Source organism: Primulina eburnea, chromosome 2, assembly GCF_022965805.1.
Source record: "Primulina eburnea isolate SZY01 chromosome 2, ASM2296580v1, whole genome shotgun sequence".
In the NCBI taxonomy this organism is placed as follows: domain Eukaryota; kingdom Viridiplantae; phylum Streptophyta; class Magnoliopsida; order Lamiales; family Gesneriaceae; genus Primulina; species Primulina eburnea.
This window is the reverse complement of record NC_133102.1, coordinates 38,438,647-38,452,171: the sequence shown is the minus strand read 5'-3', so window position 1 is coordinate 38,452,171 and position 13,525 is coordinate 38,438,647. Positions and strand designations below refer to the sequence as shown.

General features: G+C 34.7%; 1 protein-coding gene across 2 annotated transcripts; it reads left to right on the top strand.

Moving 5' to 3' along the window:
• Positions 1–464: 464 nt before the first annotated feature.
• Positions 465–9,747, top strand: LOC140823107 (E3 ubiquitin-protein ligase BRE1-like 2). Of its 2 annotated transcripts, none has more exons than XM_073184260.1 (19): positions 465–538; positions 1,972–2,133; positions 2,225–2,312; positions 2,388–2,618; positions 2,760–2,927; positions 3,096–3,331; positions 3,443–3,526; positions 4,829–4,948; positions 5,019–5,205; positions 5,273–5,433; positions 6,076–6,147; positions 6,236–6,312; positions 6,486–6,680; positions 8,057–8,129; positions 8,316–8,402; positions 8,497–8,634; positions 8,955–9,157; positions 9,261–9,423; positions 9,514–9,747. In XM_073184260.1, the coding sequence occupies exons 1-19, from the start codon at positions 479–481 to the stop codon at positions 9,643–9,645; spliced, it is 2,637 nt and encodes an 878-aa protein (XP_073040361.1). In that variant the 5' UTR covers positions 465–478; the 3' UTR covers positions 9,646–9,747. The 2 variants fall into 2 exon arrangements, with proteins under 2 accessions (XP_073040361.1, XP_073040360.1); XM_073184259.1 differs by having other exon boundaries at positions 1,972–2,143; positions 2,229–2,312.
• The last annotated feature ends 3,778 nt before the right edge of the window (positions 9,748–13,525 follow it).

The following is a 13,525-nucleotide window of genomic DNA, read 5'->3' as shown; positions in this document are numbered from 1 at the left end:
GGTAAATATCATTATTTTTTAAATAAAACAAAGAATAATAAAAAATAATTTAAATAAAAATCACTATATCCTCATTATATTTTATATAAAAAAATATTATATATAATTTAGAATTATATTTTAAATAAAATTTTAATTTACGTTAACAGATATAGTCTGAGATGCGTGCGAATTTGAAGTATATAAAAAAAATTTAAATTAGGTTCGGTGAAGGAGGAACCAAGAGTTTGGGCTTGTTCAAGAAGCCCCTTGAACAAATTGGACTCGCGAATCAAATCTCCATTTTCCCGAAATTTGTGCTGCTCCGAGTTTTCTTCGATCCATGTCAGATTTAGGGTTCCTCGGCTCCATGCGTTCTACTGATTAACGAAAGAAATTATCAAGTATTGTTTTATGCTTATTTTAGCTTACTAGTGGTTAGGATTGAGATATTCTGTCGATTGATGCTTAAATTTGTGTTGCAGGTGTAGACACAATCATGGCTGAAGAAGAAAACCAAAACGAAATGAAAGAGGAGGTTAAGGATGACGTAGGACAGGTTAGTGGAGTCCTCATTCACAATTAGCTATAGTTGCTTAGTTTATATCGGGAGTTGACTGTGTGAGAAAACTTTCACCATGAGAGGATTATAATAACTTTAGCCATTCCCAGTCCATTTTTTCCTAAAATCAACGTGCTTCTAAGAAAGTAAAATGATTCGTTCTTAGGCCAAAAACAACACTAACCACATTGAACATTAGCTCCTGATTCTTAACAGAGTCCTTCCATAGTTGTAAATACTGAAAGTCTGAAACTTGATACTGTTTTGTTTTCTGAGTAAATAGTTGGCGTATTATCTTTACTACTGGTAGGAATTTGTGCGCCCCTTGACATCACATTGGTATCTAAGATCTTTTTATGTCACACACACTTCTACTCGGGCTCGATTACATTAGTGAAGAATCGAAAAAGATCTTACATGCTCTTTTGGGCATGTATGAATTTGAAATGTTGGGCCAGATTTCGAGTACAAAAATAATTTCATAACTTTCTGATGCTTCAGTTTCCTCTCTGAACAATTTAGGGCTATAAACTTTGTGAATCATCAGGACTCATACACTCATATTGAGCCAATAATTATTGCATTTCAGAGAGTAGATATCAATTTTGCCTTGTAATATTGGGGCCAAAAGTATGTATTTGGCCATCACATTTTTCAGGGAGGTGGTTGTATTAGTGTAAATGGCATAGAAGAGCCAATGATAGGCCGTCTGCACCTTGATGATGGCTCTTACTCTTCATCCCATATGATTATAGTCTTTTAAATTTTCTATCGTATTAATGTTTATTAATGGCGTCATTATGCATGTGAGGTTTATGTCTAGTTTTCATTCACTTTACTTTATCAGTTATCTAATTTTTGTTTAATTAGATTATCTGTTTTCATTGTAGTTAATTGTCCAGTTATAATTTTGAAGTGTGTCTTGGTTTTATTTGGATGTTTAGGCTAGTGAGATGGGCATCATCTCACGGAAGACATCTATTGTAGTCTGTAGATTTTACTATTTTTCGACACAATATTTTTATGATTTTTTTAGAATCTTGATATGCAGTAAATCAGGTCTTCTTGATACCGATGTAATTCAGTATAGATTCATAATAACAATTTTTGGTCTTTGAGTGCCTGTATATTTCTAGGTGTAATGACTCTTTTATTCCTTTCTGAATCTTACCGTAGTATAGTTTTTTTTTGACAATTAAGCCTGGGGATTTGTCTTCCATCAATGGTACCAATATTGTTTTTAAAGAGTGCAAATATATGAAGAAATAACCAAATGTCTAAATGGATAACTGGGCTGATAGATAACCTTTGTCATTGAGGAGTTGATTGAGACATCGACGTTTCCAAAATACAGTTGTCATAAGGAGTTTCCTCAACTCCCACTAATATGGCTATGATATTTATAACAGCTTAAATATATCCTTGGACAGGTTGATACTGCAATTCTTCAGCACCAGAATCAGAAATTTGTTCAGCAGTTGGAAGTACTGAAGGAGGAGTGGCATAGTCTTGATTTGCAGATTAAAGAGTTAAAAGACAAGCAAGCTTTTTATGATCAAATGTTGATAAAAGTGAACCAGCTCTGGAATGAGGTTACTCGCTGTTCGTGTTGTGTTTTTTACTTTTTGTTGTTGTTTTGTGTCGTGCATGATACTCTAGTATTAACTCGGTGACTTGGTGTAGCTAGTTGATGATATCATATTACTTGCTGCACAAGCTGGGGCTGGTCAAAGTGCTTTACAAAGCTTGGAATATTTCGAATCTGTTCGTGGTAAAGTTTTAGTTTTAATGACTCCTACTTTTACGAAAATATTTTGATACATGCTAGGTACTGATTTCATTTTAGGCACCATCCCATCTTGTCGTCCCGAGGATGTTTTTCTTTGTAGGCTGTTAGAAAGAGACGGTGTTCAAACCAACGGAAATGATGGTTCAATTGGTTTTACAAAAGAAGCTCTTCTATCCCGTCTCAATTCTACTCGGGGGTTGATGACATTGCTGGAAGACACTATTGATTGTCAAAGAGCTAAATTTGAAGACATTGCCCAGATTTTTCTGGGAAAACCATCTGCAGAAGGTTGTTAGATTTCTTGACAAGGGAGACGGCTTATTCTTTATTCCATTTGCCAGTTTGGGCCTTTATAGAAGTTCTTTAACTCTTACGCATTCTGTAATTTGTTACTATCTGTTCAATAAATTTTATGGTTGGTCATTACAGATGCTGTTACCCAATTCCATAGGCTTGAAGATTTGATAGCAGTGGAGGGCAGTCATCTCTGTGAGGTGGTTGATGTTCTTCGCTCGAAACACAAACATTATGCTGATGAAATTCAAGATTGCATTGAAAAACATTCAGTTGACCAGTCCGAGATAAAACGTCTTGCAGGTGATGAATTCTTTTTTACTTGTACACATCTACATAAGGCTGCAAAGATAATAAATTCTTTGATCTATCACTTGGGAGATTGATATGTGCATTTGTTGGATGTGGATACAATGTCAAGTGTCTCATACTTGATTACTTCTGAATTCTCATTTTTAATTGTGTTTGTAGGGGAGCTGGAAGAGAGCATGGCTGAACTTGAAGAAAGTAGAAGAAAACTTATCAATCTGAAAATGCAGAGAGACGGGGTCTCTGGAATGCAGGTTCCAATTCCTGTTCCTGTTCCTGTTCCCGTTCCTGTCCCTGTTCCAGTTCCGAATGCTGTAAACGGAACAATGTCTCCTGAAAAGCACTCTGACATGTCAAAGCGATTACGCGAGCTAAAAGAGTCTGTTGAGGAGATAAAGGTTTCTATTCTTTGACTTTATCTATCAATTCCTTGCTTTCTTTTATCAGCTCACATATTTATAATGGATAAAGGTCCCAAATATTGTTTGTTGAAGTTGGATATGATGTAGGTGGTGGCAGAAGATCGCCTTTCTGAACTTCAAGATGCGCAGGAAGACAATTTAATTTTGTCAAAGCAGTTACAGGATCTTCAGGTTGTAAAGCTTATTTTTTTCCTTACAGATCAATAAATGGGTAAATTACACTGACCTTGCCTGATCTTTGATATAATTACAGAAAGCCATTTGTGTTATGTAACCCCTATTCGAAGTCTAACGGGTGGATTTTTAGTGAAAACGTCAATTACATTTTTCCCTCACATTTTTTCCTTCTTTCATCACTTTGCTTCCCCAACTTCTTGAACTCCCACTGCGACACATTCCTCGTCTCTGTCACCACATTGGGCTCCAATGATAGTGGCAGCGCTGGTAGCGGCCGGCGGAGATTTTTAGGCTCAGATTGGTGTAGAGGGTGGTGGCAATTTGCTATCTGATGATGGGGATTTTTGAAAAGGGTAGGAGTTGGGGGTTTTTCACAGGTTTTGGGGAAATCATTAATAATTTTTGTAAATTCAATCAGTGGTTGATAAGAACTTCATATTATTTTTAAAATTTAAATATTTGGAAGCAGTAGTGATGATTTGAATTATTCTTTGGCTTGTAGAGAATTTACTTATAAGTCATTGCTTTGGAAAAAGTTTTTTGATTATATATATAATATTTGTTTATTTATTAATTTTCATTCAGAATTTAAAACAACTTAAGTTTTATGTGAGTGTCTACACACAACAATTGCACAATTAGTCGCATACTTGTAATTTGGAATTCATAAAACTATTTTGTTTTAAAATCAATCAATTTTAATTTGAGCATGAAAACAAAGGACCCAAAATTTAATTCTACATTTAAATATTTGACTTTACTGACAAGCAATTTTTTAAATAATTTTATCTTTACTTTATGGTTTGCGAGAAATGATTCAGCTCAGAGTTGGTGAGTATGTCTCTTCGATTGAGTACAAAGCTGAACCGGGATTTTCTCAATAATTTAATTTGTTCTGAAAAATGTAATTTATTTATATTAGTAATCTTTACAAATTCTATTGTTTATCATCGTGCTTTCAGAAAATGTCAATGGATTGGCAAAAATGCAGGTATCAAATTAGTGACAAATGCACTCTGGAGGATTGCAGTATTTTTATATATTATCTATCAGGGGTAAATTAGTTCGCAATGGACAATCAATCAAATAGCCACATTTTGACTAGAGTGTATTTTATGAACATTATTTCAAATTATCTGGCATCGTCACTGTTTTTTAGTGGCAAATATAGTTAAGTGTTGATTTGAGAAGTTTTAGTGCAAGTTCCATGATTAGTCTCTCATCAGGGGTTATTGTTGTAATTTACCTTTTAAATTGTTGTGAGTTGAAATCTAAGTTGTGGTGTTTGTTGTGTAGAATGAACTGAAGGAGGACAAATATTTGTATGTATCTCGTCCTTACTCGTTACTGAATGATCAGTTTCAACACTGGAATTCTGAGGCAGAGCGTTATAAAGCGATGACTGATTCTTTGCAAGTATGATATTTCATCTTACATTTATATCTTAATTCTCAGAATTGTGGTTTCTCTAAAAACTACATTTTAGGCTGAAAGGCCTTTCATCATGCGAAGGGAGAAAGAATTGATTCTTAAAGCAGATTCTCTGGATGCTGTGAGGAATGCAATCGATATTTCTGAGACAAAGATCGAAGAATTACAGAATCAACTGCAAAAGTGTGTCATTGAAAAGAATGAGATGGAGATGAAAATGGAAGAAGATATGCAAGATTCAGGTTGATAGGCCATGAATTTAAACTTGAATATTGCGACTGGTTGCAGTCTCAAAGAATTCTTTTTCAGGTAGAAAAGATGTTAAAGAAGAGTTTCGGGTAATGTCATCAGCATTGTCGAAGGAAATGGGAATGATGGAAAGCCAGTTGAATAAGTGGACCAAAACAGCTGAAGAGGCCCTCACTTTGCGTGAGAAAGCTCAAACACTCGGTGCCTTGTTGGAATCAAAGGTTTTCACTATTTGATTGTGTTTTCTGTATCAGAATTTATTTATGTTATTGAAGTTAAATGTGTTTACCTTTTGTTCTGAATAGCTGGTTTGCAAATTTAACATGTTATCTTCAAGGTAGACTTCTTGAAGATCCCTACCTTAATCAGTACTCGTTGCTGTTGCCTGTATAACTCAACGTAGATTATCGAATAATCTTAAATTCTTTGCCCTACGCGTCATCAATATTGGAAATAAAGTCTATACCTGAAGAAGGCAATTGACTAATGTAAGCTTCCATGATGCCCAATCAATTAGAAGATCTTAGACTTGTTGAATGTTGGACTAGAAATTCTTGTGGCTTTTTTCATTGGAAAAGACTCATTAAATTTATTTTGATAGCATGATCATTTCATTCCCTATTACCTGATCTGATCTTTTAACGGCAGTCTCCTAATTCTTTTGATGTTGTAATGACATTATCAACTAATTGCAAAAGTCTGTTAGAGTATCTTTTAGATTCCTTCATGCTGTAAGAAATTTTTGTTCTTTGCATGTCAACTTTGTTTTGGGCTTATATGCTGTTAAATTCTTCATCAGTAATTGTTTTTGCTGATGAACAAATGAACGATTCTCAGTTGAGAGCACTTGTCCTTTCTGGCAGACTACTGAACTGAAGAATTTAGCTGATGAATGTGCCCAACAGATGGCGGAGATCAAATCTTTGCAGGAAACTGTATGGTCTTCTCCTCTGGTTATTATTATTTATATTCCAGAAAATGTAAAAGTAGATTATCATTTATCATAAAAATTGAAATTTGTAGACTCAGAAAATACAGAAGCAGAAGCAGGAGCTAGAAATTTTCTTGGATCTGCTAGGTCAGCAAATTTATGATAACAGGTACTACGTGCACTTGACTGGTGGTGAACGGGTTAGTTTTGGGAGAGCCTGTCATCAAGATAACCTCAGATACATATTGTCCACATGCATATTCCTGATATTACACTTGGATGCTCGCTTCTGAATTTTCGTCTATATCTCTTGACAATTTTCTCGTATATTTCCTGAGGAAGAGACTTGGCAGAGATTAAGGAATCGAAGGATAGAGCCTGCATACAAGCTGAAATTTTGAGGAATGCTATAGATGAGCATGGGCTGGAATTAAGAGTGAAAGCGGCATATGAAGCCGAGGTTGCATGCCAGCAGAGGCTTTCTGCTGCAGAAGCTGAAATTGCAGAATTAAGGGCTGAGCTAGATGCTTCTGACAGGTTCGTTTCGTACTTGTCTCCCATGTTTATGCATTCATAATTTTGATTCTTCACATTGGTAAAGTGATATTTCAAATCAGCAAAATCTTCAGACAATTCCTGAATTGTGGATTTGTTGTGGTTCTTCAGTGTGATTAATTGTGCCATACCTTTCGTTATTGCTTTGATATTTTTGCTCAGGAGTCTGCGCGTTGAATGAGATAAAAAATGGTTGTCCTTTTCTTCTTTCTATATAATTTGTTTCCAGGCTGTCCAGTGGTGAAATACTTGAACTGCTCTAAGGTTGTGTACTCTGTCTTTCAGACATCAATTTTGCTGTTGCCAGAGCTAGGCTCATCCTGCCTTACCAGCATTTTCACATTTCGTGTTTTTGATTGATTCTATCTTGTTTATGAAATAGAAAACAAGATGAAATGTAAATAGATTTACTTCTTCTTTGTCTGGGGTTGTATTTCTTATAGAAAGATTCTATGTTCTCTCTACAAAATTGGATTAAATTTCAAAAGGTAAAAATGCTCTAATCAATTGAGTGAAATTAAAATAACATGAGAATGACGAATCAACAAAATCTTCAAAATTTTCATGTACATAAAAGTTTCACTAATTGGTCGCCACTACTGTTTCCTCTCTCATAATTGATGTTCCAATTTAAAACAGAAGAAAGCCCTCTGCATGGCTGTGGATTTTTCTTTTAATTTTATTTCACTGAGCATGGGGCAGCTTAAATGGAATTTGCTTTGAATTTTGATTTAACTTTAGGTGGGATGTGTATAAGGTGCTTCGGATATCAAAGTTGAAGGGCAGCCACATATAATTCGTTTCTCGTCTGGCACCAATTATGCTTAAAGAACCATTTTTTTAACTTTTTGTTTCATCCGGAACAATGTTGAATACAGTTACTAGGACTCGTCCCTTGTCCTATGCGTTTAAATGGGAATCCAGTCTGCATATGAATGTTTTGCGTGAGGACAATTTTTTTATATTTAAAATTTTTCATTGCTCTGTGCTACCTGATGGATTTCTTACTTATAGAATGCAATTCTCATAGAAAGAAAGTTCATTTACGACTTAATTAAGACTTAGTCACAATATAGGAATGTGATTTGTAATGTTGTGAATTGTGGTGCAGCGCTTCCTTCAAATGTGGTGGACTTGTTTTTTGATTCGAAACTCATTTATATGTATTTTATTTGGTAAGCATAGTACGTTCTGATGACTTAAAATGAGGGGCGTGTATTGAGTTAAATGCGTAAATGACATAACAAAATATATTTCATTTTTGGACGGTAGATCAACGTGTAAAGTTTTCATTCTAATTGCTTTATATTCTGGCTGCTGAAAGTTCTAAATCTAATAATCGAGGGGTTTGCATGCAGAGATGTTTTAGAGCTCAAGGAAGCCATAAAGATCAAAGAAGGGGAGGCAGAGTCTTATATTACTGAAATTGAGGTGTTGATTTGTGGCTTCTTAGGGAACATATATGGCTATTTTTAATTACCGAATCCACTGAATGAATATTAGTCGAAGCATAAGAAATGCGAAGTTTATTACATATAAAAGCATTTGATCGATTTTTCCATCCCTTTGTTTCTAGCATCATTTGATGCCATTGTTTACTCTACAATCTACATGCAGACTATTGGTCAAGCTTATGAAGACATGCAGACACAGAACCAGCGTCTATTGCAGCAAGTGACCGAGAGGGATGAATACAACATTAAGGTACTGGACATTTACCGTGCTCTTTTTGATGACTTTGTGCTACACATGATCACTGCAACTTGTTTCTATTATTTTTTGGTTTTTAATTTTACAGTTGGTTTCTGAAAGTGTGAAAGCGAAGCAATCACAAAGCTTATTACACTCGGCGAAGCAGGTGTTGGCAAAGCAACTTCAACAGCTTAATGGATCGCTTGAACCTCTAAAGTCAAGAATTGCTCATAGTGAGGAGAAGGTAGAACATCAAATCCAATGGTGAATCTTTTTATGTTGGTGGTTGTCGGCAAATTTTAATAAAAGTTGTAATTTTGTATACATTAAATTTTTATTTAAAGTGTAATTATGTTGGATTAATTTTTTCATCGTCAAATTTTATGTTCATGTTGTTATTTCTTCTGTTTTATTTTCTGAAAAATTAAAGATACTGAGGGGAGTATACTTTAGAGGAAATAATTAGTCTCTTTTAGCTACCAAAATTAGTTATTATAAATCTCTCTCTTAAATAATATAGTGCTTATTCAAGAACCTTGTCCAAACCTATGTCAATACCTGCAGGTTAAATTTCTCCATGTTGAAGCTTTGAGTTCCATTCAAGAAGACCGGCGCATGACTATAAATCTAGAATCTGCGAAGTGGGAATTAGCAGATGCTGAGAAGGAATTGAAGATGTTGAAATTTGCTCTAGCTTCATCGGAGAAGGATCATGAACAGCTCCAGCGTAAAGTGGATGAAATTCAAGTGGAACTAAATAATGAAAGGTGATCTCCTGATTCCTTAAACAATCTTTTCATTAAATGGGTTGATCCTATACTTAAGTTGTTTTAGAACCCATGATCATTGAGACACAATTTTAAATAACAGAAGCGAGCGAAAGAAGATAGATGAAGAACTGATGGAGTTGAATAGGACAGTTGATGAATTGACTTCTGAAACTGGGGAGGCTGCAATTCAGAAACTACAAGATGAGATCAAAGACTGCAAGGCTATCCTCAAGTGTGGGGTGTGTTTGGATCGTCCTAAAGAGGTATGTCTTGTAAGCCTATTCAAATTTGTATTCTGAAACGCCCGTTTTGTCATGCCAGACCAAAGTATGTACTGCTACCCATCTTTTCAGGTTGTCATCTTGAAATGCTTCCATTTATTTTGCAACCAATGCATCCAAAGAAATCTTGAAATTCGGCATCGCAAGTGTCCTGGTTGTGGAACTGGATTTGGCCAAAACGATGTTCGATTTGTAAAAATTTAATTGAGCTCCCGTAGATTATGTGAATTGTAGGTTAGCTTGCTAGATTACGATCGATTCAAAGTGAATTGTTCCAAAACTGTGGCAAAGCCTTTTTGCATCAAAGGCTATTTTTTATTAGGCAAAAACTTGTGTGAGACGGTCTCACGGGTCGTATTTTGTGAGAAAAATCTCTTATTTAGGTCATCCATTAAAAATTATTACTTTTTACACTATTGTGAATATCAGTAGGTGTGATCAGTCTCACAGATAAAGATTCGTGAGATCGTCTCACAAGAGATCTAATCTTTTTATTATATGTGCAGTATTCCCAAGGACAAATAGACATTTTGTATTAGGCCTATCCACAGTGTTAGAACCGACGTTTTAAAATTGACGGTTCTGTTGAAAGGTTGTGTGAGCGTGCTAGGCATAGAATTATGTCAAATATGTGAAATCCGCTTTATAAACAAACGATGTCAGCCTCGAACTGGTTGATGTCAGCCTCGAACTGGTTGTTATTTCTAATTTTTTCGGTAAGCGTCAAGAGCCAAAAACTAAATTTGAAAACAAAAAAAGTTGAAAAGAATATCAATAATCAACAACAAAACAAATTATGTTATTATGAATCAACATTTTTACAAATAGAAATTGTCAATAAAAGATCAAGGAAATTGAGATCATTGTAACGTCTGAAAATTAGTTCACATAAAACGTATGCATGAAAATAATTAAATTGTTAAAATATTTTAAGTAAATGATTTTGGATGCATGAATGATATATTTTGAGTGAATAGTTGGTTAATTGTGTAAATTAGTTCGATAGTATAATTTAAAGATTTTCAGTCAAATATTGGTAGTTGGTCGGAGTCGAAGGACCAAAGACGATTAAAGTGTTAAAGATTTAAAAACTAATTTTTTTTTCTAGTTAAGAAAAATATTTATTTTAAATAATTTAAGAAATATTACATTTTTAACGTCAAATTTAAATTAATTAGTGGGAATAAAAAAATTATGTATTTTACAAAGGATATTTTTGGAAATAGATTTTTTAAATATTTTAATTTGAGGTCTAATGATTTCATAAATCTTAATGAGTTTAATTTATTAATTAAAAATTAGGGTTAAGTAATTAAGTAATTAAGAAACAGATTTTTTAAAAATAAAATAAAAACACACATACGCACCCACCCACATCCCACCGAAACGCATACACACCATTCACGAAAGGAGGCTGGCCGAAAAGGAAAGGAACAACGGCTGATTTTCTTTTGCAAGCCAAGGAATTTCAATTTTTTTTATTTATCATTCTTCAATTTTCTTCCTCGTTCTTCCTTCTAACAATTTCCAACCGACTCCTTTGCATCCCAAGGTAGGTTTTCGGTGGCGTTCTGACGAGAAAAAGGGTAGAAATCGTCCTCTGTTTGTCACCGACGTTCCACCGCTTCGGTATTCGTATTTCGAGCGTTTTAAACACAAAGACACATTCTAAATCTTTCTTTCTGTGCCATTCAAATTATAATATATGTGTTTTATGTTTTGAAGCATGAAAATTATATTGATCAAATTATTTGATGATTGGATGAATATTTTTCAAAGTTTTAATGTTTTTACGCTTGTCTTCGAAAGTGCTAGCACACATGATCCTTCAAATTTTATTTAAGGGGGAGATGATTTGTAATGCTCGAAAATTAGTACACGTAGATTGCTGAATGAAAATAATTAAATTGTTAAAGTATTTTAATTAAATAATTTTGAATGTATGTTGATATGTTTTGAGTGACTAAATGATTAATTGCGTAATTTTGCTCGATTGCATAATTAAAAGATTTTCAGGCGAATATCGGTGGTTGGCCGAAAGATGAAGACTATAAACGATTAAGGTGTTAAAGATTTAAAAGCTAATTTTTTATTTTCAGTTAAGAAAATATTTATTTTTACCTCTACAATCTTCCCAACTTGGTTCCTACTCTCATGGGGCCACATAAGCGATCCAGCGACATAATCCAAACATATCGCAATTTCTTCTACTTTAAAAGTTATTTATTGTGCTTCACATTCCTATTTGCCTAATATCAAGTCTTTATCCTATTCAATTGTATCTTCATTAGGGATGTCAATGGGACGGGTATGGGGTGAGTATGGCTAAACTCAAGACCCACCCCATGAAGAAAATTTCGACCTATTACCCACCCCATCCCAGTTAAATATTTTTTGGACCCGTCCCACCCCGAATACGAAATGGGGCGGGTTAGACCTATGAGACCCGTGAGACCCGAATTTTTTAAAATGAAAACATTAATCTTCTTTGAGAGATACCTTGAGGCTTGAACCACTAGTATTAGCGTATAGTTATGATGGAGCAGGGACAGTAGGTCTTTATTTATAATTGGTCTGCCTATTTGGATAATAAATCAAAGCACAACCCAAAAAAGAATCAGAAATGTCTAATGTTGACCTTGAGGTGGGCTACTAAAAAAATGAAAACTAATAAAACTAAATATTAGAATATTTATATCTACATATATGGGGCGGGTATTATAGGACCCATGACCCGCCCCATACCCATAAGGGTCTGAAAAAATGGACCCGAGACCCACCTCATGACCCATTTATTATGCCCAAACCCGTCCAGATGGGGCGGGTTCATTGCGGGTCTGGGTTTTACCCAGACCCATTGACATCCCTAATATTCAGTAGTCTTTCTCTTAACCTTCTTTTTACCTTTGTGTGGTTCCTCAACTTCTTTCATTGGCTCAACAAATATGTCTCTCAATAATTATCTCTTCTGTGTCCAGTTGAGAGGCTTTGGAAATTTAGGTACTGACCTTGGAAGAACAACAAACCGAGGTCTCCTCACCTCATTTCTCGAGCATTTGGAATTTGATTTTTTCCCATGAGTTGTTCCAAGAGACCATTGATCTTTCATTTATCTCTCATTCCTCATCTTAAAGGACAATGTTCTTTCAAGTGCATTCTTCCCACTATAATGATGATCATCCACATGAAATCTTATTTGTACCTATGATTTACCTCAAAAAGCTTATCGTTAGACACCCAATATATTTTTTTAGTTCTATTTGGACTGATGAACTTCAATCCACGTGAACAACAACAGGTGCAAAAAGATGCTCATCTATGAAGTGTTTATTTCCTTTCAATTCTTCAATTGTATGTTGGTATATGGGAGGTTTTAAAGATCATGGCGCCCCCAAGTGTTTATCCCCGAGTTCTTAGCTGGTGATTCTTGACTCCCAACATCTTTAATCCGTAAATCATCATCTTTTTGGTGTGGATGAGTATACTCCTCCTCCATATATAATGGGTTGATTATTCGAAAACATCTCTAAGCGACGATTTTTGCCAGCTTGAGAAATCTTTGAAGATTGTCCTTGTTTCTTATGAGGTCCAGACAAGGTGGATTGGCTATTATGAAATGCTTGAGCAAAACTATTTAATAAGACTCATAACAATAGTCATAACTTTACCTAGTTTCTCAAACTTCTTGCTAATGTCATTATCAGCAAAGAATTTTTGGACTATTTTTCTTTTCCAACTCTTCAATTTGCGTATTGATCTCCTACTAGATTTCCCTCGATAATCAATCTCTTGGAGTTCCTCCCATTGTTCTTGACGACATGTTCCACTGGCACGTGCCAAAACTACTTTCATAGAAAATTTGCGTGAGAATGCCAGACACATAATCATGCCAAATATGTGAAATCTGACTCCAAACAATGTGAGTCCGTAATTGGTTGTTAGTTCTAACTCCCACAGTAGACGTTAATAACCGCAAACTTGTTAGAAAAACAAAGAAAATAGAAAAGAATATACATAAACAACAACAAAACAAATTATGCTATTATAAATTAATATTTTTATATCTAGAAATTGACAATAAAAG

Coding starts and splice junctions, on each gene's coding strand:
- LOC140823107 (XM_073184259.1), top strand. CDS start 479: ATGGCTGAAGAAGAAAACCAAAACGAAATGAAAGAGGAGGTTAAGGAT. Junction 8,635..8,954: donor TTGCTCATAGTGAGGAGAAG/GTAGAACATCAA, acceptor CAATACCTGCAG/GTTAAATTTCTCCATGTTGA. Junction 9,424..9,513: donor GTTTGGATCGTCCTAAAGAG/GTATGTCTTGTA, acceptor CCATCTTTTCAG/GTTGTCATCTTGAAATGCTT.